This window comes from Gopherus evgoodei, chromosome 14, assembly GCF_007399415.2.
Source record: "Gopherus evgoodei ecotype Sinaloan lineage chromosome 14, rGopEvg1_v1.p, whole genome shotgun sequence".
In the NCBI taxonomy this organism is placed as follows: Eukaryota; Metazoa; Chordata; order Testudines; family Testudinidae; genus Gopherus; species Gopherus evgoodei.
This window is the reverse complement of record NC_044335.1, coordinates 2,217,675-2,242,677: the sequence shown is the minus strand read 5'-3', so window position 1 is coordinate 2,242,677 and position 25,003 is coordinate 2,217,675. Positions and strand designations below refer to the sequence as shown.

Genomic DNA, 25,003 nt, shown 5'->3' with positions numbered 1-25,003 from the left:
TAGTCATTGTAAGATAAACTCCTACTGCATTTTGGTTAAAAGACGGTGCCAGTCCCTTGTTTCTGGAAATTGCTTGACTTTCCAGAGCAGTTTCATTGTATTGTTACAAAAGATGGCAGCAGTTTGTATGTAACTAAGAGCAAACTAAAGTCTTAGACCTTCCAGAGCAGCATAGTTTAGGTGTGATGCTTTCAGCTTAGAATTACCAGGTATAAAATCATGGATGAGGTGTTTTTTTTCCTTCTCCTTTGCTGCTTTTTCTTACAAGTTGGGTGGTATAATTGATAAAAAAATTATTCTGAGTTCCATCTTTGAAAGACAACTTAATTTTTCCCTTTGCAGATCATCTTTGGGTTTTGACATATGAAGATTCGAAAGGACTTAAAAACTTGAGTTCTTATCCAGATAAATTATGTGTTGGTGGAGGATCCCTAATGGCCTGTATGCGTTCTACTGCTTTTCTCCCTTCCCTGGTTATAGGACTCTTCTCAGGTTTAGTGCAGTGTCTGTGTCTTGTGCTCCCTGTGTTATAGTGGAAGACCTTTATGAAAGGTGCTGGTCTAGCAACACCTCTTGCTCATTAACAATTCCTGTGAAGTTAGAATGGAAGTTAGGATTGGTGCTTGGGGGCCCACGATTGGATTCTGCAGCCACTTGTTTTATTAGATGGGGGTAGTTTCTGCCAGCTGTGATGACCGAATAGAAATTTCTCTGCTTCCTTTACTATGGTGGCATATTCCTATGAAAAGCCTTTGTTCTGTTGTTGGATTGGTTCAGAGCATACTTTGTCCTCCTGATATTCTAGCTTTCTTTTTATGGGCTTCATTTCCTGATTCTCAATGGTGAACCTTGGTGATCTTCCTGCCCTGAGAGGCGGAAGCTTGATGTTAGTAGTTATCTGGTGATCCTACTGTTCTATTGACTTGTTAGCCCTTTGGTCTCACAGCGGGGCAGTTTTCCTTCCTAGTATGTGTTGAAAACTTAGGATAAAACATTGACACAGACCAGTCTGCTTTAGCGGTTCATTCTTAAGAATGGTCTGACCCAGTATGGTCAATGGTCCATGTAGCCCACTATCCTGTCTTCTGACAGTGGCCAGTGCTAGATGCTTCACAGGGAATGAACAAAACGTGGACATTCAATAGAGTGATCCATCCCGTTACCCAGTCCCAGTTTCTAGCAAACAGGTTAGGGACATTATCCCTGTCCATCCTGGTTAATAGCCATTGACGGACCTATCCTCCACGAATTTCAGGTTTTTTTTTAACCCTATTATAGTCTTGGCCTTCACAATATCCTCTAGCAAAGAGTTCCACACGTTGACTGCGCTGTGTGAAGAAATACTTCCTTTTCTTTGTTTTTAAACCTACTGCTTATTAATTTCATTTGGTGACCCCTAGTTCTTGTTATATGAGAGTGTTATTTACTCATTCTCCACACCAGTCATGATTTTATTAGACCTCAATCTTATCCCCCCTTCGCCATCTCTTTTCCAAGCTGAAAAGTCCCAGTCTTATTAATCTCTCCTCATTCCATACCCGTAATCATTTTTGTTGACCTTTTCTGAACCTTTTCCAATTCCAATATATCTGCACACAGTATTCAAGATGTAGGTCTATCATGGATTTATATAGAGGCAATAAGATCTTTTCTGTCTTATCTATCCCTTTCATAATGATGCCCAACTTTCTGCTTGCCTTCCATCCAGTGAGTAGATGTTTTCAGAGAACTATCCACAAAGATTCCAAAATCTCTTTCTTGAGTGGTAACAGCTAATTTAGACCCCATCATTTTATATGTATAGTTGAGATTGTTTTCCAGTGTATGTTCTCTGCACCTATCAACTTTGAATTTCATCTGCTGTTTTGTTATCAAGTCACCCAGTTTCATGAGATCCCTTTGTAACTCTTTGCAGTCAGCAACTACTCAAGATAGTAGTATGGTATCATCTGTAAACTTTGCCACCTTACTCTTTACCTCCTTTCCCAGATCGTGTATGAATATGTTGAACAGTATATTCTCCAGTTGGGATGGGTGAAGACCTTGGTATTTGGTGGTTGGAGCTGGAGAGTGGGGTATGTGTGATGTCCTCAATAGCAAAACCTACCGAAAATTGGAGCGAGCCTGGGTAAAACCTATAGCTTTCATATTAGACAAGGGAATGGGAGCTTTAAAACTCATTTTGGAAACCCCTACTTCACTCAAATAGCTGAATTAATAGTTGGAAGAAAAAAATCATTTGTGAAAAGGATGTGGGTGTTGAATTTTTATCTAGAGGCTAAGAACTTCCAAGGCACAAGTTGGCGTTGTCCGAGAAAGGCTTCAACCCAAACAGGTACAAAGCTAAATATTGATATTACTAAGGTGAAGGGAAAAAACCTTTGTTTAAGGTTGAAGCAGCCATCTTATTTCTACATGGTATAGAAATAAAATATTGGCACAAACCTATTCTTTGCCTGCAGGCCATAGTGATGTGATCTGGAAGACACTGGTGTTTGTCAGAACACATGCTTGTCTCTTTAAAGCAAATTTTTCTCAGTCATTTAGTAAGCTTGGCTAGTTTTCAAACAGCAGCCTTTTGAAAATCTGTGGCTAACCTGTCAGGAAATGTAGAAAACAGGAACTGAGGGTGCTTTTTCTGAGGTCTGTAAGAAATTTCAGCAAGACCCCGGAAGAGTAGTGTGCTTTTGCAAAGTAGCTTCATAAACTGGTTGCCTCTTAATCTTCCAGGAGCTCTCTGAATCTACTGCTGTTCTAATGGGAGCTACAAGAACAGTTATCCAGGAAGCTTTAAATAATGTGGGATTACATTCACATACATCTTAATATAACCTCAACTTCATGATTCAATATTTTATATCAAATAAACAAGCAGCAGGTTGGCCTAAAATGGACGGACAATTGAGGTGAGATCATCTCAACAAATCTAAATACAAACCTCATTTCAGCTTGGCTTTCTCAATCATCCCGCCACTTGGAGGTGAGGGGCGGGTTTAATGACAAAGACCTGTGGGAGTCCTACCTCTGGATCTGTTGCAGAGACTGCTCTCCTATCAGCCCTTGAAAGGGGCAGGAAAAGGAAAGGGTTTCTAGCCATAAATCCCTGGAAATGTTCCTCTCTTGTGTTCTATGGATCCTTTGTAGAGCCCCTGCCTCAAGTCATCTCTGGTGCGAACATGCACATGTATGTGCTCCTTATGGAGCAATTGAAAAGGAATTCCCTCTCACCATCCGCTGCTCTGAGGGAGAGGGATAGAAATGGGCTGCTTGGTGGCTTCTTGGCATGGAGACTTCCATCTAGTCTTTCTAAGGAAGAGGACCCCTTAACCCCTTCCAACAGAGACTGGGGAAAGCAGTCTGCCTGAAGTTCTGTGGATGAAGTCACAAATCCAAAGGTGACATCATAGTTGAGTCTGTTGATGGTCTTGGGTGAAGTCGCCAGTGGATACACAGCAGGAACAGGGAGAATGTCTACCTCTGAGAAGCTGAGCAGCTCTTTGATGGGCTCAGCGACTCATAGGATCAGTATTCATCCCTCTGTGGCATGGTGAGTGATGAAAGACACGACACCCAAGGAACTTTCCTTTTCACAATACCTAGTTAATTTATTGCTGCTTCTCTGAGCCACCCTCCAGTATAGTAACCCCTTCTCTTAATCCATCCTTCCTCCTTGCTAGGGTGATGTAATGAGTTAATGTGTAAGTGCATTGAAATTCTCTCCTAATTTCCCCATCTGCAAAATGGGAATAAAAATGTCTCTACCTTCTTTGGGCATTGTAAGGGTTAATTAAAACTGGTAAAACAATAAGGGCCTGCACATGCAGCTCCAATTGACTAGCTGGACTTCCTGCATAGGTCAGAAAATCGTCCTTAAATGACTTTAGTTCAAGGTACTTTGCACCTCTCATGATCAAAGCCTTCCATAGCTACCAGGATGCGAGTTCAGGATTACATAGCTCTGCAGTAAGAACTAATGACATCATAGTACCTAAGGCAGTATAGAGAGTGTCATCTCCTATTTCAGGTTACACTAATTTATGCTGGAAGCAGGGCCGGCTCTAGCCATTTCGCTGCCCCAAGCATGGCGGCATGCCACGGGGGGCGCTCTGCTTCTCGCCGGTCCTGTGGCTCCAGTGGACCTCCAGCAGGCGTGCCTGCGGATGCTCCACTGGAGCCGCGGGACCAGCGGACCCTCTGCAGGCATACCTGCGGGAGGTCCACCAGAGCTATCTGCTGCCCTCCTGACCACCGGCAGAGCGCCCCCCGCAGCATGCCGCCCTAAGCACGTGCTTGGCGCGCTGGGGCCTGGAGCTGGCCCTGGCTGGAATTACTTTAATACAAATATTAATACCTGAATAGCCATTTTAAGGATTGAAAAACTTGCAGCCTTATTAATAATTACAATCTCTCTTCCACACCCAAAGCAAATAAAGCAACATTTTATCTGTTTAAAATTTTAGGGTAGACAACGATTCTGAAGATAAAGGAAGCTTTAAACAGTATCAAATGGGGCAAAAGGTAAATGAGCAGTAATGGTATTGATGGACACAGTGTTATATGAAAAAGGGCTGTTATCAGGTGTTTCTAAAATGCAAACAGAGCAGGATTGATCTGGTGGTCTTATTTTCTTAACTGTACATGTCCATATTTTGGAAGGTTAAATCATACAATATCAAGGCTGGAAGGGACCTTAGGAGGTCATCCAGTCCAACCCCCTGCTCAAAGAGGGACCAATCCCCAGACAGATTTTTAGCCCCAGATCCTTAAATGACCCCCTCAAGGATTGAGCTCACAACCCTGGGTTTAGCAGGCCAATGCTCAAACCACGGAGCTATCCCTCCCCCAAATGATAGCCTTGCTTCTCGCAAGTGCAGTATTTGGTGACCCCTCTAGTACCTGCATCCAGCTATATTTTTTTCTCAGATTTAAATTACTTTAAGAACTGCTCGTCATGTGTTACATTTTTTTTTAAAGCAAACTTTAATGGTTATACCTTTACCTTAAGGTATCAGGTGGGCAAGGAAAATATTTTGTTTTAAAGTTGAAACTTACCGCAGTGTTTCCTGCTTTGAAACCCCAATGTGCCCAGTTCATCCTGACTTTGGGGCTAAACTCTGTGCAGTTGCTGAGCGGGTGCAGGAAATGTCGGCTTTATGCTCATTTTGCGCCTTTCCTATCCTGGACCAGCAAAGGGCCTATTCAGCTTGCAGCACAGATTGAAACAGCCTGAGTGCTTGGTGGCTGCTATAAATTGGATCCTGTATTTCTTAAGTGATTTAAAATTAATGATATGGTAGTAATGAAATGGGGCTTAACTGAGAGTTGTGGTGCATAAGACCTTGTGTGGGATCTCTGCACTGTCATTGATTTACCCCTGTTGAAGTCCATGGGGTTACTATGAATAGTGAGGACTACTTCCATGAACAAGAGTTTCCAGAACTGGACCTTCAGTTTCTAAGTGCTGTGCTGTGCTTTTGGGCAGGGGCCATTTCTCTGCTTATCTGTATATGCTTTCCTAAGGTTATTGCTTGTAAGATGTTTACTATCTTCCTGCTCTTGCCCCATTTATGTAAGACATGAGTAAAAAGGGCTCTCTTGGGTGTAATAAAAGCTCTGCACATGCTGTTCTTGATTCTAACTGTTTTTTCAGATCACTGGACTTCTGAGCAAATCTGTCTCGAGCTGCTCATCTCCCAAACAGATACCGAGATTCCCAGAATCCACTGATACCTCCCGTGCACAGCAAGTTGAGGACAAGATCAATTATGAGCATTTGCAAAAATTGGAGCGATCGTTCCGGGAAGCTGATTTAGACAAGGGTGGAGGTGATAATGCAGCATTTCCCAAAGCATTTCAGTTTCTAGATAACTCTGCTCTTTTGGTCACTTTTTTAGTTTCATAGCTATCTCTGTTGCTGTTAAGAAGCATGCCATCTACACAACAGCATCCATCGGAATTAGCCCCTTCAGGCTTCATCAGTTACTTTGGACCTGCTTTTTTCCACTGAAGAGATCTCCAGCTTACCTCTCACAGCAAGTCTATATCACCCATTCTTTGTGATAGCTTTGGGTTTCTGTATGGTGAAGCAGACACAGATTTCCTCTTCCTCAGTTGTTAGATGTAGGTTTGTGTCCCATTGTTCTGTGGTACAGAAGTCAAGCTTAATATTCAGGAAGTCAAGAGAACAAATGTACCAATCTCTAATTAGGTTTGGTTTAAACAGGGTAAAATCACATATTACAATAATGACACTAACACTTCCATAGCATCTTCCAGCTGAAAATCTTGACTTTCTTTATGAGCATAAGTTAAGCCTTGCATTGCTTCAAGTTCTGACTCAGGTTTAGACACTTAAGGAAAATCTTAGTTAGGGGCCCCAGTTCAAAAATCTATTTGCTGAGGACCAGATTTTCAAAGAAGTTCTGCACTTATTAGGTACCTACCAGTGTTCGCAACTACTGCAGATTTGCATGCAGATTGGGAAATTGCATATGTAAACAGCTAATTTATAAGCATTTGCACACATCGATGCGTTACTTACGCAGTTGCAATAAATTGTATGAGCAAATTTGATACCCAACTGTGTGCGTTTTTGTATGCACAAATTGTTGAGAAATCTGCCCCCATTGTTTTTTGGGGGGGATTGCTTTTGATGCTTAATTGCCATTTTGATGTGCTCTGTGCAGTCTATTTTTTCAATAGATATAATTATCTGGAAAAGTTTAGGGCTAAATATACTGTGCTTCTTCTCCCAGGGCTGGATATTAAGGAGTTTCGCAAGGCAATGAAGAAGATAATGGACAATATTACTGAAGAAGATATTGATATCATATTTATGAAAATTGACACTGATTGTGATGGCTCCGTGGGCTGGGTAATACTGTGCTCTAATCAAAGAAAATGGTGGTTGTGTAGCAGTTGCAAAAATTTCCTGATTTTTTATTTACTTTGGTTTAATGTTGGGGGAAGGCTGTGTTTCTTGCTATTCCTGTTATCTTTGCTATAGTTTTTGCTGTATCTGTCAGCACCATAGAACCTGAGATAATTAATTCTGCTCTCCTTTTTATACTGTGCTAATGAAATTGTTCTCTTTCAAAGGAAGAATATCTGAACTATATATTGCGAGAGTACAGAGGAAAGGATGACATGCTGAAAAGCAAATCTCCTCTGCTATTTCAGACACCCATGAAAATCATTCCAGTGTAAGCTCTTAGCCATTACTGTCTGAAGAGGAGAGATCCACATTAAAGCTGCTTGTATTAGTCTTCCAGTTTAGTGTGTTCTTGTGACGACATCCTAGCTGTGAAAAATTTCTTTTTTTAAAATCAGGTATTTAACAGCAAATGGCAAACATGCGCATCTTCCTATATGAAATTGGCTTAATAAACTAGCCTCTAATCATTTAAGGAACAACCTCTATTAAAGATGATAGCCTAGGTGAAATGTCTGCTTGAGATGAATTCCCATCAGTATTAATCAGTTCTCAGTAGGATATTGTGAGTATAACTAGGGACGCATTAGATTATTGCTGTTATAGCAACAAACCTGAACATGAGAAACGACAACACTCACTTCTCTGGGGGTCACTTAAAAGTGAGGTGTTGCCTCTTTCTCAGACCTGCCAGTGTGACACCACTTGGGGTTGATGCTATGATGAATACCTGAGAGCGAGTGTGGTGAAATATGGCTAACTTCTTTTGCACACTTGCTTCTGACTCAATTTTGTTTGAACTCAGATCCTCTCCAGCCCAGCCAAAACTCTCCCCCCAGCCAATGTGTTCCCTTTCCTTCCTACCTGCATAGAATCTGGGAATAGATGAGCTTTACAGCATGAAGTGAAGGCTAGCAAATTCTGCGATTGGGGACGCATGCTCCAGAGCCATGGAGACTCTGGGCTGACTTCAGTTTCTAGGGTGTTAAATAAAGGGACAGGTGATCTTTTGTTGTCCAGGCCTCTCAGAAATGGGTGCACTGTAAATACTTCAGTCGTAGTGTCTCTTCTGATCTTAAACCTGTGATTATCTAGTCTGTCCTGTGTAATACGGGGGGTTTCAAGCTGCACGCAAAGGCTCGGCCCATCTGCACTAAGAGTTTGTGGCCAGCTTAAAAAAACATCCCATGTGATGTGTCCAGGTTTCAACTTCTTGCCACACATGCCAGTCCCTCCCACAAGCCTTTTCTCCTCTGTATGTGCTGTCATGTATCTTTGTGCTAAGGGGTTGGAAACATCACAGCGTGGACACCAGCCACCTTATAGTGTGAAAATCTCCTTCCCACTCCCACCACCTTGCCTTGTGTCTCTCACCCTGGGTGAGGCTCAGACTTACTTAACTCGCATCAAACGCTCCTGAGCTCAGGGTCCTGAGTTTCTAAATTCTGCAAAGTGCTTTCAGTCCCTGTGTTCCCCCCTGCTCTATTCCCACCCTCTTACAGGCCCACCTTACCCTTCCGCTTCCTGACTGTTCTGCTCCATTTCTCCTATCTCACTCCTTCCCCTTGCTCAGGATCCAAGGCCAGGAAATCATCAAGGTGCAGTTTTTCCCAAGCCAGGGCCGGGCAACAGACAGGAATGAAAAGGCCAAGAAAAGTAGTGGTTGGAATCTGTCAGGGCGATTCCTGACGGTCAGCAGGGATGGAATCTTACTCTACTGGAGTGACACGTTCAAACTGCTCCGCACTGTCCAGGTACATAGCAATGAAGGGCTAGATTCTCTCTAATCCACACAATGCAGGGCTCTCAACCTTTCCCAGACCATAACACCCTCCCATTTAGCCATCTAGAAATGAGGTCAATGTGGCCTCCCTGGGAGTCTGAACCCATGCCCTCATGGAGCTTGTATTCACAGTGCAGATGTCTCCTTTGCATATGTAGTGCTCGCTCTGCATGGGCCACATCCCATTGCCATGAGTGGCGATTCCACAAGTGTGGATGCACCACGGAGCCCCCCCACTGCAGATGAGAGACCCACAGCGTGGCTCGGAGGGGAGAGTTTTGCCCATCATACGAAGTATTTCTAAATCACCAAATCACTTTAGTCAGTGGGGAGGCAGTGCTGTGCTACACTGGACACTGATAGCACAGAGGGTGGGGTCAAAGCCTTCTCTTCTGGAGTGCCAGCACTCTCAGAAAACCTAATATTGAGGGCATATAAGGGGAAAATGTACCTTTCTCATGGAAGGGATATTGTGCACTAATTTCCCTGGAGAATCTCTTTAAACAGAAGCACCTGGTTTCAGCTCAAGTTTTGATCTATCTGCTAAGTTTTCTCTTCTTATAAACTGAACATAAGATAATGAATGAGGGCTGAGCACAATAGGACAAGACCAATTAGACCCTTGAATCACTGCATCTTTCTACCATTTCAGCAGTAAAACTCTTCCTGTTTAAAAATAAATGCGGGTCTGGAGCTCACATTCAAGGTGGAAAATACCAGAGCTGCTGCTAACTTAGGGGGAAATTCTCCTTGGGTCAGATAGTGAGCCCAAGGCCTATTCATTGCTTACATCCTGCTTAAGCCTGGTGCATGGCAGAGCTTTTATTACGTGAGCTTGAGTGGGATTTGCAACTACTTTGGGGTTACTTGATTTTTCAATGTATGTTTCCTCTTTGTGTAGCTTGACCAGTCTGGACGACGGCCCAGTCAGCAGATGTGGGTCACTGACATGGTGTGTCTGTCTAATATCAACCTGTTGGCGATAGCATCTACTGATCAGATTATTGGTAAATAGAGACAAATCATTCCCCATTGTGAAGATCTGGTCCCTAACCTGCACCACTGATGTTAATAGAAGCCTTGCCATTGACTGAAGTGAGCATGAGGTCCGCTACGTATGGATGTAGTAGCATCGGTCAGTTGAACACCTGTTCAGCAACAGGCATGTTTGCATGGCAGAATGTCTAAATAAACGCACATGCATGTGACAGGTTCAAAAGGTCTATCTTTGCATGAACACCAAACATCAAGATGTTGATGCTAATGTTGAGATTCATGGGATTTCTCGTTTTTTTCTGTTGCACAGAATTCTTTGATATCAGTGGCAACAAATGTGACAGGCTCTTTTCCCTTGTTGAGCTTGACAGCTGCGTTACGGCCTTGGATTACTGGTAGGTTACCTGCTTCTCTCAAGAGGCTGTTATCGATTCTAAAATACATAGATACTAGCATCGCAGACCCATGGCTCCTCTGCTGTGCAGGGTACATGAGAAATGAATAATCCTTATATTGTAATGAACTGGGGAATGTTCATGTGCACAGATACCCTCTACCGGACGGAGAGAGAACTGCTCACTGAATCACAGCCCCTGTACTCGCTAACACTTAAAGGCCATGGATCCGTGCTCTTTGGAGCAGAAGAGATCTGAGTTCTATATCTACTGCTCCTGTGATGCTCTGAGTGGCCACCGTATATATTGTAGAGAAAATGGCAAGTTGTGAGACGCCACAGATTTGTCATCTACATTCTTTTACTTTACATAGTGAGACTCTCTCTCCTTTTCTATTTTCTTATTAAATGGTGTAGTGACAGGAGTTTAGGGATGTTCAACCCTATTCTTTTGCTTTTTTACACACAACTTTTTCAACTGCACATGAATCTTTTTAAAAACAAGAATATATTTTGCAAGGGGCATATGTTTTGTTCAACTCCTCCAGTAGGCCTGACACTTCTGTGTCCCTCCAAGGACTCCCAGAGGAATCAATGTCACTGTCTCTGGTGTACTGCTTGTGCTGTCATGTATGTCCAGGGGACAGTGAATATCATGGACAGAGTATTATTCTTGAATGTTTTTCTTTTAGTTGCTCATGGGATTTCAATGAGCATTGGAGTCTACCAAAAACATGGCCAAGTGCAAAATCTATTGAATCCTCCCTCTTCCCCATATTTGAGTTGCCTGGATGTAGTGTTATCACTGGATAACTGCTGGAGTCTGTTTTAGGATATGTATTCTTAAAACTTTGTCAAGGAGGCTGAGTTTGGGATAGTCACTTTTATTAATTCAAATTCATGCTTATAATAAATAAATACTGTTGTATCTGAATTGCAGCTGTGTATGATAGAGCAACATTTCAGCTTTCAGATACTACCTAGAAAAAAAATGTCAGCCAATCTTAAAAAAAAGCTGCTGCCAGAGAGATGACAGGCCCTCCTTCCTACATCTGTCTTGTGCCCAGTGCATGGCTGTGGTATTTAGGTGTTCTCTTTCCAAAGATGAGTTCTCAAATAGGCTCTCCAGATCCTGCCTATGCATGTTCATATTGGCACTTAGGTGCATAAAATGTGTGTTTTACTACATGTGTCTGTGAGCCAATTGGAGCACAAATGTTCAGTTAAGCTGGCCCTGTTTGAAAACTGGGTTTTCTATTTGTGACGCCCACTAGTGTTCTAGTGTAATACTAGCCTGAAATGGCAATGTACATGGGATCTGATCTGTTTTCTTTCCTTTCTCCCTGAGTCAGGACAGATGGGTACAAAGGAGTGTTTTGTGTTGGTGATGTGAAAGGAAACATTCTGATCTTCACCTCGCTGGATGTTGTAGCAAATGGGATCTTCAACGTCCGTCACTATATAACTAAGCCAGGTACAGATATGTTGTCCAAGCTTAGCTATAATCACATGTTCTCCTGTTTGGTATTACTGGAGAGGGGAGTGAGGACTGAGCATTTATCTGAATTGCCCTTCCTGGAGAAAGAGCAAGTGTTACCCATTTTACAAACACAGAGGTATTCTGAGACTGACTTTGAGATTTTATTGACTCCAGAGAGCTTCGCCCCTCTGAAAATGGCACCCTCCACGACTCATCCAAAGTCTCACAGGGTTGGGGTAGAATCCAGGAGTCCTGGCCCTCACGTCTCTGCTTGCTCCTTAATCATCCTGATTCCCTAAGCAGGGCTAGATCCAAAGCACCTTGGTTTCAGTTTTGAAAAAACGAACTCTGTTGCAGGTTTTGCAAAACCAGAATCAATCTGTTCCTTGGTGTCGGTCCTGATGCACCACTTTTTCTAATCTCTAGGTAATTGTGTATGATTACTGTTAAGATCATAAAATCATAGGACTGGAAGGGACATTGAGAGGTCATCTAGTCCAGTCTCCAGCACTCATGGCAGCTCTAAGTATTATCTAGACCAGCCCTGACAGGTGTTTGTCCAACCTGCTCTTAAAAATCCCCAATGATGAAATTTCACAACCTCCTAGGCAATTTATTCTAGTGCTTAACTACCCTGACAGGAAATTTTCCAGAATATCCAACCTAAACCTCCCTTGCTGCAATTTAAGCCCTATCTTCCTGTCCTATCCTCAGATGTTAAGAAAAATATCTTTTCTCCCTCCTCCTCATAACAACCTTTTATGTACTTAAGCTGTTATCATGTCCCCTCTCAGTCTTCTCTTTTCCAGACTAAACAAACCCAGTGTTTTCAATCTTCCCTCATAGGTCATGTTTTCTAGACATTTAATCATTTTTGTCGCTCTTCTCTGGATTCTCTCCAATTTGTCCACATCTTTCCTGAAATGTGGCACCCAGAACTGGACACCATAATACTCCAGTTGAGGCCTAATCAGCAGAGTAGAGTGGAAGAATTACTTCTTGTGTCTTGCTTACAATACTCCTGCTAATACATCCCAGAATTATGTTCTCTTTTTTTGCAACAGCATTACACTGTTGACTCATATTTAGCTTGTGGTCCACTATAACCCCCAGATCCCTTTCTACAATAATTCTTCCTAGGCAGTCATTTCCCATTTTGTATGTGTGCAATCGATTGTTCCTTCCTAAGTGGAGTACTTTGCATTTGTCCTCATTGAATTTCATCCTATTTACTTCAGACCATTTCTCCAGTTTGTCCAGATCATTGTCCTATCCTCCAAAACACTTGCAACCCCCCCCCCCAGTTTGATATCATCTGCAAACTTTATCGGTGTACTCTCTATGCCATTATCTAAATCATTGATGAAGATATTGAACAGAACCGGACCTAGAACTGATCCCTGTGGGATCCCACTGGTTATGCCCTTCCAGCATGACTGTGAACAACTAATTACTCTCTGGGAATGGTTTTCCAACCAGTTTTGCACCCACCTTATAGTAGCTCCATCTAGGTTGATTTCCCTAGTTTGTTTATGAGAAGCTCATGCAAGACAATATCAGAAGCTTTACTAAAGTTAAGATATACCACATCTACCACTTCCCCCCATCCACAAGGCTTGTTACCCTGTCAAAGAAAGCTGTCAGGTTGGTTTGACACTATTTGTTTTTGACAAATCCATGCTGTTACTTATCACCTTATTATCTTCTAGATGTTTGCAAATTGATTGCTTCATTATTTTCTCCATTATCTTTTTGGATGCTGAAGTTAAGGTGACTGGTCTGTAATTCCCCAGGTTGTCCTAATTTCCCTTTTTATAGGTGGGCATTAGATTTGCCCTTTTCCAGTCTTCTGGAATGTCTCCCATCTTTCATGACTTTTCAAAGATAATTGCTAATGGCTCAGATATCTCATCAGTTGGCATATTGAGTATTCTAGGATGCATTTCATAGTAATAATATTCTATTCTTGAAGACATCAAATTTGTCAAAGTAATTTTTAACTTGTTCTTTCCCTATTTTAGTCTCTTCTGATCCTACCTCATTTTTACTGGTATTCAATGTTAGACATCCAATCACCATCAACCTTCTCGATGAAAACTGAAACAAAGTCATTAAGCACCTCTGCCATTTCCCCATTTTCTGTTATTTTTCCCCCTCACTGAGTAACGGCCTACGCTGTCCTTGCTCTTCCTCTTCTAATGTATTTGTAGAATGTTTTCTTTTTACCTTTTTATGTCTCTAGCTAGTTTGATCTTGTTTTGTGCCTTGGCCTTTCTAATTTTGTCCTTACATATTTGTTGTTTGTTTATATTCATCCTTTGTAATTTGACTTAGTTTCCACTTTTTGTTGGACTCTTGATTTTTAGATCACTGAAGATCTCCTGGTTAAGCCAGGGTGGTCTCTTGCCATACTTCCATGACCCAGCCTCCTTCCCCACTACCACGGAGGCCATTTATACTTGGATTCTGCAGTGGGGAAGGAACTGAGGGGCAGTTGGGCCTGCTCCACCCTTATGCCTTTGATAAGGGAGCATGAGGACACTTAGGCACATGTGGCCCCAGTGAATGCTGCTGGCCAAAAGACTGATCTCAAGCTCGTGGGCATATGTGCTCCAAGAGCGGACTGTACATAGATGACACATCTCAGAGGGCCAGTTACAGTAACATAAGTAACTTTTCTTTTTTGTCCATCTTTGGCCCCACTTGTGTTTCAAACAAATTGGAACCATTTCTCTGAACATCTGTGAACTTTGAGGGGTTGGATAAAATGCGACCTGGATCCAAATCCTCATCTTTTATCTCATATCTTGTTTGAATGCATTTGCTAATATTTCTCCTAAGCCTAGATTGTAGCTAACACTTTAAAGCTTTTAGTGCCATGCTTGTGTCTCGACATTTAAGGTGGATCTATGAAAATACCATGTAATCCTTCCAGGTGTTAATGAACGTCCCTTGTGACTAGCTATTCTGTACACTATATATCCTAGGTCATGCATGGGGTTTAGGCTACTATTATTGCCTTAGGTCACTTCAGCACAATTAAAATAACTTCTTTTGAGAAATGTGGCAAGTGTTGGGTCAGGATTAATATATAGCTTTTCTCCCTCAGGTGTCTTAACCAGAATCCCAGTACATCTTCTCCTGAAAGGAAAGGCCAGCCTATACAGAAATTTCCGAGTGCCTGTGAGTTTCTCTGTCTAATGTTACATTTTGAGACAAACCCCACTCCTCCTTAGATTCCTGTTGCTCCCCTATCCTGAAGAAAGTTGGGGGAAAGTTGATATTTATTAAATTACAAACTAAAATACTCAAAAGCAATTATGTACAATGTCTATCAGAGTTGTCTCTTTCCCACAGCCTCTGTATGTTGTTCACCGCCTTAATCTGTAAGCTCTTTGGGGCAGAGGCCTCATCTACCTGTGTGTGTGCAGCACCTGGCACAGTGGGGTTTCTGAGTGCTGCTATAATACAAATATTACTAATAATAGGTCTGTGGGACGCCCATTGCTCTCATTCCTTCCGTAGTCTTACATAAAAAGGCAAAGTGTACTTTACTGCTGATGCTTGTAGACCAAGACCTGTGGCCTTTCAGAGTCTGTCTACACTGAGTAGCAGCTCACAGTGGTGAGTCCAAGAGACCAGGTCAGAATCTGGCTTGCCAGGTTTTCCCTATCGCATTAAAAATGGCTGTATAAATGTTGCAGCTTGGGCTGGACCTTGGACTCTTTAGCCTAAGGAAGGGGGTGGGCTTCAGAGCCTGAACTCCTACACAGCTATTCTTAGTGCTGTAGTGCAAGTTTTGTGAGTCTGAATCTGTAGAGCTGGGTTCTAGGACTTGCTGCCACTCCCTGTGTAGACGCACCTTCAGGGGTGGAGTATGGGCTGCGGAGTGCCACGAGGGGCTGCACTGTTTACACATCCTGAAGGCTGGCTCTGCAAACCAAAATGACTTACCGTGGGTCGTTTTGTATCATTCATCAGCCAGACATTCACGATCTTGCAGCTCAGCAAGCAGCCAATTCAGACCATTTGGGATGGCTGTAGTGCGGTCGTGGGTGTCTCCCCATCAGTCGCTGTAATGCTCCTAGGGTGGCTTTGTTCGGGGGAATTAGCCAACAGTTAATAGGCCCTGAGGCAGCAGTTGGGGCTAGTAGCCCTGACATTCAGCCAGAGCCGGGCAGCACACAGTTAATGGGTCTGGCCCGCAGTCAGGCATGGTAGTGGCACATCTCTAGGCCTGGCACCTTCAGTCAGGACAGGGTCGTAATCAGTGAAAGGGCTCTGGTCTTCTGTCAGGCAGAGCAACTCAGCAGTCTAGGGAAAGATTAGCTCTCTGCTGGGAGACTCAGCAAAACCATCTAGCGTCCTAGCTCGGGTGGGTGTCAAACCAATGCAGGCCGCTTGGCCTAAAGGTGGGGAGGCTGCCACCCTGATGGTGGAGTGGCAAGGGGTAGAGGGACACAGGCCCACCCACTCCACTGCATCCCAGCCCAGAGCCCTAACAGTGGAGGAGTGGTCTGCCACTGGGTCTGTGGGGAAATCTGTCCACAAGACGCTGACCAGCTTGCAGTCAGTCACACAGCTGAACACTATACAGCTTCCCCGACTCCTTCTTACCCTCCCAGTCTGGGGGGACCTGGGTTCTGGGGTCATGGTTCGCCTCGCTGGGGTAGACAGCTAGTGGCAGCCCCAACAGCTCCTCAGTGTCCCAGGTGTCTGGCAGCTCCTCCAGGTCTCTGGCAGTATGGCAGTCGGGCTTCAGCAGCGGGGGGAGATGTCCTGCTCCTCTGGCAGCTCTTCCCCAGCTGAGCTGGAGTGCCAGCCTTTTATAGTTCCGGTTCCTATCCTGCCCCCGTGGATGTCCCGGTTCTGCCCACCACGGGGCAGTTGTGGGTCTCTCCCTGTCAATCAGAGGGGGAGACCACATCCCTTCGCTACAATGGCTAATGCACATTCAAAGCCCCACTGCTTCCTGGGTCCAAGAAGAGCCTTGTCTATAAGAATCCCTTTGATCTGAACCCTCTCAATCCCCATGTCTAAGTCATGATTCTCTTCTCATTTCTTGATGTGCATAATGAACCTTCTCCTCTTAATTCAAAACTGCACTCATCCAATCAGATACCATGCCCTTCCCCTTTCGGGGTCCTGCTGTGTGCGTCACCCTAATGTTTCTCTTCTCCCTCTTTCTGCTGCCTCTGCTCCTTGTCCCACTTTTCCTGTGTTTATTGTTCCTCAGCTTCACATTTCACTCTGTTTTTCGCTGTTGTTTTTCTGTCTTCTTCAAACTGTACATGAACCTAGGCATGTTGGAATGGGAGTGGCACTGCTGAGCCCCCATTAATGGAGAATGAGCTCCTTGTGCTCTTGCTTATGACCTGCAGTGTTACTAAGCAAAGTCTTTCCTCTCTCTTCCAGGCTCTCCATGGGGACTGGTGCCACCAGATAAAATTCATTCCTCAGCTCAATCTTGTTGCCTCCTGCTCAGCAGCTGATAAGAGAGCCATGGTGCTTACTTCACTTCCACTACATATCATGGGTAAACCCCAGTAAGACAGGTCTCTTTGTCTGTTCTGTAAATTATCCATCACACAATGGTAGCAGGCAATGTTACAATTCTCTTAAAATTCCGTTTCCTCCAGGCAAATCCTGTTGGGACTCAAATTTCAGGCAGGGCTCAGGAAACCTAAATTACAGAAAGTTGGTAAAGGGGCCCATAATTGACACTACTCGGTGGCCTGTAAATAGATGAAGTTTCCAACAGACTTTTCAGGCTGTAAGTACAGTAATTTCTGGGGCCTCTGGGCAGTGGGGAAATTGCTGGACATGGCACAGTTTCTTGAGGAAAATTTCAGAGAAGATGGGAAGACACTGCTCCAGCTCCATCATGTCGTCTGTAGAGATGGGCCTGACCTGAGAAGTCTAGCCTAAACCCAGATGTTTCCAGAGCTGATAGGTCAAACCAAACCCTTCAGCCCATCATAGAACAAAGGTTCTTCTTCGAGTGATTGCTCACATCCATTCCAGTTAGGTGTGTGCGCGCCGCGCGTGCACGTTCGTCGGAAACTTTTTTTACCCTAGCAACTCCAGTGGGCCGGCAGGTCGCCCCCTGGAGTGGCGCCGCCATGGCGCCCAATATATATCCCTGCCGGCCCGCCCGCTCCTCTGTTCCTTCTTACCGCCGTGTCGGTCGTTGGAACTGTGGAGCGCGGCATAGCTGTCCTCCACGTCCCTAGCTCTCCTAGTTTCTATCGCTTGTTTATCGCTTATCTCTAGTTCTATATAGTTGTTAAATTAGTATTGTTAAGTAGATAGTTTAGTAAATAGCTGTTAAGTAGTTCCTGGCCGGGGGGCTTAGCCCTTCCCGGCACCGGGCGTCAGGCTCATGCCTGTTTCGCCAGGCTTCAAGCAGTGTGCGGCCTGCAAGAAGCCCATGCCTACCAGCGATCCCCACGAAGCGTGCCTGAAGTGCCTCGGGGAATCGCACAGATCTGACAAGTGCCGCATCTGTAAGGCTTTTAAGCCGAGGACAAAAAAGGAGAGGGATCAGAGGCTCCGGACTCTCCTAATGGAGGCGGCACTTGACCCGTCGGCTTCGCAGACCGTGGTTTCGGCACCGGCACCGGATCGCTCCGGCACCGAGAAGACTCCCCGGCACCGACCTTCTCCGGCACCGGAATCAGAGCCTAGGCCGTCGAAGTCTAATACTCCGGCCAGGCAGACCCGGCTTGAGCGCCCGGCCTCAACATCGGCCGCGGCACCGCCGGCACCGTCAGCACCGTTGACTCCGGGCCCGGCGGGTCCGTTGAGTCCGGTGCCGCCGAGCTCCCCCATGAGATCTGGGGTTGAGATAGTGGTCCCATCCACTCCGGAGACCTTCGCCTCGGCTCGGGACCTTATTGCCCTGACTGAGCCCACTCGGCTGCCACCCCCGGTACCTCCGGTGCGGGTCGTATCCAGAGGCAAGCCCATGATGTCGGCACCGCCCAGAGACAGTCGTTCCCGATCCAGGTCCCGACGTCTTGGGCGCTCCAGATCCCGACGCCGCTCGCAGTCCCGGCACCGCTCCCCTCAGCGGTACCGGTCGCACTCGCGGCAACGGTCGGCATCGAGACGGTCGCGGTCAGGCTCCAGTCGGCGTCACCGGCACCGCGACTCCAGGAGCAGGTCCCGACACTACTCACCGCACCGGTCGACCTCCCGGCACCGAGCTGGTGGCAGGTCCCGGTCCCGGTCTCGCTCGACCTCCCGGCACCGAGCTGGTGGCAGGTCCCGGTCCCGGTCTCGCTCGACCTCCCGGCACCGAGCTGGTGGCAGGTCCCGGTCCCGGTCGATCTCCCGGCACCGAGCTGGTGGCAGGCCCCGGTCCCGGTCGATCTCCCGGCACCGAGCTGGTAGTAGGTCCCGGCACCGAAGCAGCGCCCGGCACCGAAGCGGCGCCCGGCACCGTGACAGATCCCGGTCCCGGTCCCGATCCCGGCACCGATATGACTCCCGGCACCGGTCCCCGGCACCGAGACGATCCCCCGTGCCGGCCCGCGCAGACCCGTACCATCCAGGGTCGGCCCCGCCGTGGCCCTCGAGGCAGCCGTCCGTATCCTCCCAGACGGACAGCGGCTATGCGCTGGGCACCGACCGGCAGGCGGCGCTGTTTGCTGATCCGCCGCTGCAGGACCAAGGCCCACAACAGTGGGGATTCTGGACACCCTGGGTGTACCATCAGGCCCAGGGCCCCCAGCAGCTCCCTGCTAGGCCGGCGACTGCGGAGCGTAGGGCCCCTGAAGCCTCTTTGTCTCGCCCCCCTCCCTCCCCGGAAGGGGACGAAGGGTCCAAACAGCAGGACTCCGCTGTGGCTCCGGAGACAGAGGCGAGGGCTGAGGAAGACCCTCAGTTGGACACTATTGTGCCTGGGGTCTCATCATCCTCCTCCCCGGATGAGGCGGTGGCGGGTACCTCCTCCAACAGTCCCCCCCCGCTGGATCTCAGGGCGCACCAGGACCTCCTCAGGCGATTGGCTCAAAACCTGAGTCTGCAAGCAGAGGAGGTCTCGGAGATAGAGGACCCAATTGTTACCATCCTCTCTTCCGATGCTCCCACCAGGGTCGCCCTGCCGTTCATACGGACCATCCAGGCCAATGCCAATACTATCTGGCAGTCCCCGGCCTCCATCCCTCCGACAGCGAAAGGAGTCGAGAGGAAGTACATGGCCCCTTCTAAGGGGTACGAATATTTACATGTTCACCCGACTCCCGGTTCACTGGTAGTGCAATCGGTGAACGATAGGGAGCGTCACGGCCAGGAGGCTCCGGCCCCCAAATCCAGAGAAGCCAGGCGAATGGACCTCCTTGGCCGTAAGGTGTATTCGGCTGGGGCGCTGCAGCTCAGGGTCTCTAACCAGCAGGCCCTGCTGAGCAGATACGCCTTTAACTCCTGGGTGGCAGTGGACAAATTTAAGGAGCTGCTGCCACAGGATGCTCGCCAGGAGTTTACGGCCATCCTGGACGAAGGCAAGAAGGTCGCGCGCACGGCCTTACAAGCCTCCTTGGACGCTGCGGACTCGGCTGCCCGTACCCTCGCGTCAGGAGTTACGATGCGTCGCATCTCCTGGCTGCAGGTTTCCGGCCTTCCGCCAGAGCTCCAGCACACGATACAGGACCTTCCTTTCGAAGGCCAGGGCCTGTTTTCCGATAAGACAGACCCCAGACTTAAGAGTTTAAAGGACAACCGGGTCATTGCGCGGTCCCTCGGGATGCACACCCCCGTGACACAGCGTAGACCCTTTAGGCCGCAACAACAGCAGCACCGTCGGCCGTTTTCCCAGTTCCGCCAGCGGCAGGACCTTTACAGGCGCCGCGGCAGGAACGGGAGGCGCAGGCAGTCGGGGAACCAAGGGGGGCAGAACCAAGGCTCCTCAAAACCCCCGCCTGGTCCTAAGCCTTCATTTTGAAGGTGCGCTCGAGGGCGCAGTAACAGTTTCCCCTATGGATCCTTCCCCCCCGTTTTCCAACCGCCTTTCGTTTTTCCTCCCGGCGTGGTCCCAAATAACATCGGACCGCTGGGTCTTAAGCGTGGTGCAGACGGGGTACCGCCTGCAGTTTGTTTCGTTTCCTCCTTCCCGCCCTCCTTCCTCGTCCCTCTTCAGGGACCCCTCTCACGAGCAATTCCTTCGGCAGGAGGTGCGGACGCTCCTCAGCAAAGGAGCTATAGAGGCGGTTCCCGAAAACGAGAAAGGCAAGGGGTTTTATTCCCGCTATTTTCTGATCCCCAAGGCCAAGGGGGGCCTCAGGCCTATCCTCGACCTGCGAGAGCTCAACAAATACCTCGTGAAGTTGAAGTTCCGCATGGTATCCCTGGGGACCATCATTCCATCCCTGGATCCGGGAGACTGGTACGCCGCCCTCGACATGCAGGACGCGTATTTCCACGTTGCCATTTGGCCACGCCACAGACGCTTCCTCCGCTTCGTTGTGGGGGCTCGTCATTATCAATTTGCGGTCCTCCCGTTTGGCCTGTCCACGGCCCCGAGGGTGTTTACAAAATGCATGGCAGTTGTCGTGGCGCATCTTCGGCGCAACCGTGTCCACGTGTTCCCTTATCTGGACGATTGGTTGATTCGGGGCACGTCGGAACAGCAGGTGTACAGCCATGTCCGCGTGATCACCGGCATGTTTGCGAGTCTGGGCCTCTTGATAAACACAGACAAGTCCACCCTGAGGCCCACTCAGAAGGTGGAATTTATCGGGGCCGTCCTGGACGCCACTGTGGGCAGGGCCTCGCTGCCTCGGCAGCGGTTCCAGACCATGGCGGCGATCGTTCAACGCTTGCGGTCAGCCCCGTTGACGTCAGTGAGGACATGTCTAACCCTGTTAGGCCACATGGCGGCGTGCACTTTTGTGACCGACTACGCTCGGCTCCGCATGAGGCCTCTCCAGCTGTGGCTTATCAGTCATTACAGGCCAAGGCAACCGCTAGACATGTTAATCACAGTCCCCCAGAAGGTCTTAGATTCCCTCGGCTGGTGGTTGGACCAGTCCGTATTGTGTGCGGGTCTTCCCTTTCACCCGTCTCAGCCCTCGGTATCCCTGACAACGGATGCCTCAGATCTAGGCTGGGGGGCCCACCTGGGGACCCTGCGGACGCAGGGCCTATGGTCCCAGGAGGAGGTGGGGCTACACATCAACATGAGGGAGTTGAGAGCGGTCCGCCTTGCTTGCCAAACGTTTTGTCATCAGCTTCAGGGTCGTTGTGTAGCCGTGTTCACGGACAACACGACGACCATGTATTATATCAACAAGCAGGGCGGCACCAGGTCCTCCTCCCTGTGCCTCGAGGCGATACGACTCTGGGACTTTTGCGTAGCCCACTCCATTTACCTCAGGGCTTCCTTCCTTCCCGGAGTACGGAACACGCTGGCGGATCGATTGAGCAGATCCTTCCTGTCACACGAGTGGTCCCTTCGCCCGGACGTCGCTCTCTCCATTTTCCGGAGGTGGGGTTATCCCCGGGTGGACCTCTTTGCGTCCAAGGGGAACAGGAAGTGCCAAGCGTTCTGCTCCTTTCAGGGCAGGGAGCCGGGGTCGATAGCGGATGCCTTCCTCATCCAGTGGTCGACCCACCTGTACTATGCGTTTCCTCCGTTCCCTCTGGTTCACAAGGTCCTCCTGAAGGTGCGCAGAGACAGGGCTCGTGTGATCATGGTGGCCCCGGCATGGCCCAGACAGCACTGGTACACCATGCTGCTAGACTTGGCCGTAGCCGACCCGGTTCCCCTGCCCCTTCATCCGGACCTGATTACCCAGGACCACGGGTCTCTCTGTCACCCAGACCTGCAGTCGCTGCACCTAGCGGCGTGGCTCCTGCGTGGCTAACTGGTTCCGAGCTGCGCTGCTCCACGCCTGTGAGAGAGGTGCTCTTGAGCAGCAGGAAACCGTCCACAAGAGCCACATATTCGGCAAAATGGAAACGCTTCTCCTGTTGGTGCGTAGAGAGAAATCTCCGCCCTATGGAAGTTTCGGTATCCGAAATCTTAGACTATGTTTGGTCCCTCAAAGAACGTGGTCTGGCCTTATCGTCGTTGCGAGTCCATCTGGCAGCTATCTCCACCTTTCACCCGGGTGCGGACGGTCGCTCCGTCTTTTCTCACCCGATGGTGTCGAGATTTCTTAAAGGGCTGGAACGGTTATTCCCTAACGTCCGTCCCCCTGCTCCAACCTGGGATCTTAACCTGGTGTTGTCCCGGCTCATGGGGCCCCCCTTTGAGCCGTTAGCTACTTGCTCCCTGCTTTACCTCTCTTGGAAGGCTGCCTTTCTAGTAGCTATCACCTCAGCTAGACGGGTGTCGGAACTCCGAGCCCTTGTGGTAGACCCCCCATATACGGTCTTCCACAAAGACAAGGTACAGCTTAGACCACACCCTGCCTTTCTACCCAAGGTGGTCTCAGCCTTCCACGTCAACCAAGAGATTTTCCTCCCGGTTTTTTTCCCAAAACCTCACTCCTCAGGCAGGGAGCAGCAGCTCCACTCGCTGGATGTCCGTAGAGCTCTCGCGTTCTACATAGAGAGGACCAAACCCTTCCGCAAATCCCCCCAGCTTTTCGTGGCGGTAGCGGACCGTATGAAAGGGCTTCCTATCTCCTCCCAGAGGTTATCCTCGTGGGTTACGTCCTGTATCAGGACCTGTTATGACTTGGCCCAGGTCCCTACGGGCCGTGTGACTGCGCATTCTACCAGGGCGCAGGCGTCGTCACTGGCTTTCCTTGCCCGTGTGCCCATCCAGGAAATCTGTCGGGCAGCGACCTGGTCATCGGTCCACACCTTTGCTTCGCACTACGCCCTGGTACAGCAGTCGAGAGAGGATGCGGCCTTCGGAACTGCAGTGCTCCATGCCGCGACTTCTCGCTCCGACCCCACCGCCTAGGTATGGCTTGGGAGTCACCTAACTGGAATGGATGTGAGCAATCACTCGAAGAAGAAAAGACGGTTACTCACCTTGTAACTGTTGTTCTTCGAGATGTGTTGCTCACATCCATTCCACACCCGCCCTCCTTCCCCACTGTCGGAGTAGCCGGCAAGAAGGAACTGAGGAGCGGGCGGGCCGGCAGGGATATATATTGGGCGCCATGGCGGCGCCACTCCAGGGGGCGACCTGCCGGCCCACTGGAGTTGCTAGGGTAAAAAAAGTTTCCGACGAACGTGCACGCGCGGCGCGCACACACCTAACTGGAATGGATGTGAGCAACACATCTCGAAGAACAACAGTTACAAGGTGAGTAACCGTCTTTCTAGCTGGGAAGTCCCAATCTTAGTCCAAAGTTCCCTAGCAACTGTGGGTTTTTGGATCTAAATTTTGCTTGGGTTGGATTTCTTCTTAATGTCCTGTAATCCTCATGTGCTGCATGGGAAGCTTACTCCACAGGAAAAGTGAGCAAACAAATGCAAGTCTCTTAAATGTATTTCTTTTTAGCTAAAAAGAAATTATTAGATTTGCTGAAGTGGAAAATAAGCAAAATGCAGCCGCAATGGTGTCTGACTTCCTGTTTTTTCTCCCTTCCCGTCTTCAAGAGGCAAGGCAAGGTGAAGTGGGGTTCAGTGTAGCGAAGCTTGGGAACAGCCTTCTGGTCCATTTTCTGGGTGTGGATGCCCATCCTGCTGTTGCTGCTCCTGGTCTGCTGGGCCCGAGCGTGCCGTGCTTGTTTGTAGGCAGTGATGCTGAACCAGAGCTGAGCAGCACAAGTAGGACTCTGTGTTGTTAGGAGGAGCGAGTGGGAATAGGGCAGGCTCAGCGGGTTGTAGGGGGAATGGGCAGGTGAATGTAAATTGGATGGAGCTGGGCAGCAAAATTCCGATCCAAAGTTCAGCTCACCCCAGAGTTAACATCCGAGATGGGGAGGGGAGTTTGAATCCAGTGTTTCCAGTTCAGGCCTATCTCCAATTAAAATGTTTCAGGGATTGGATCTAGAGTAATACACATCCGGCAGGACAAGTACAGGGTGAAGACTGTTTGTCAAAATGCTTGAGGAAGGGGAAGATGAGGCTGTCTTGCATACATTGCTAGTGTTTACAAGCTGCATCTGCTGTGTACCCCAGCTGCCATTCACCTCCCTCATTTCTCTCTACTCTTCACTCCTTCCTCTGCTTATTCTCTTTGCAGCCTTAGCTCGTCTCCCTTTTCTTTTAATCTCCTTCCCTTCCCGGCTTCTTTCTCTCCCCTTCTGCTTTCTGTATCCCCCCTCTTTCCTCCTTCTCTTTCTTTTCTTCCTCAATCCTTTCTGCTTCTTTCATTGCTTCTTTCCCAACCCTTTTCAGCTCTGTATTCTGTCTCTGTCCCTTTCTCTGCTTTCAAAGTGCATTAGGACTGGCAGCAGTCCATCGCCTCCTGAAAGCTAATGGGGTGCAGCAGACAGCCCCGTCGTTAGCTAGCAT

General features: G+C 48.0%; 2 protein-coding genes across 2 annotated transcripts in view; both read left to right on the top strand.

The window, feature by feature from the left end:
- Positions 1 to 4,483: 4,483 nt before the first annotated feature.
- LOC115635294 (EF-hand calcium-binding domain-containing protein 8-like) lies at positions 4,484 to 8,588 on the top strand. The gene is made up of 5 exons (XM_030533767.1): positions 4,484 to 4,518; positions 5,651 to 5,825; positions 6,756 to 6,874; positions 7,099 to 7,329; positions 8,505 to 8,588. The coding sequence occupies exons 1-4, from the start codon at positions 4,507 to 4,509 to the stop codon at positions 7,204 to 7,206; spliced, it is 414 nt and encodes a 137-aa protein (XP_030389627.1). The 5' UTR covers positions 4,484 to 4,506; the 3' UTR covers positions 7,207 to 7,329; positions 8,505 to 8,588.
- The window catches only part of LOC115635189 (WD repeat-containing protein on Y chromosome-like), a 38,215-nt gene continuing 21,042 nt past the window's right edge, over positions 7,831 to 25,003 (top strand). The window contains exons 1-7 of the mRNA XM_030533532.1: positions 7,831 to 7,835; positions 8,385 to 8,685; positions 9,616 to 9,721; positions 10,021 to 10,105; positions 11,457 to 11,578; positions 14,694 to 14,767; positions 17,000 to 17,130. Of these exons, the coding sequence (XP_030389392.1) occupies positions 7,831 to 7,835; positions 8,385 to 8,685; positions 9,616 to 9,721; positions 10,021 to 10,105; positions 11,457 to 11,578; positions 14,694 to 14,767; positions 17,000 to 17,130 (824 nt within the window). The remainder of the gene's footprint in view (positions 7,836 to 8,384; positions 8,686 to 9,615; positions 9,722 to 10,020; positions 10,106 to 11,456; positions 11,579 to 14,693; positions 14,768 to 16,999; positions 17,131 to 25,003) is intronic.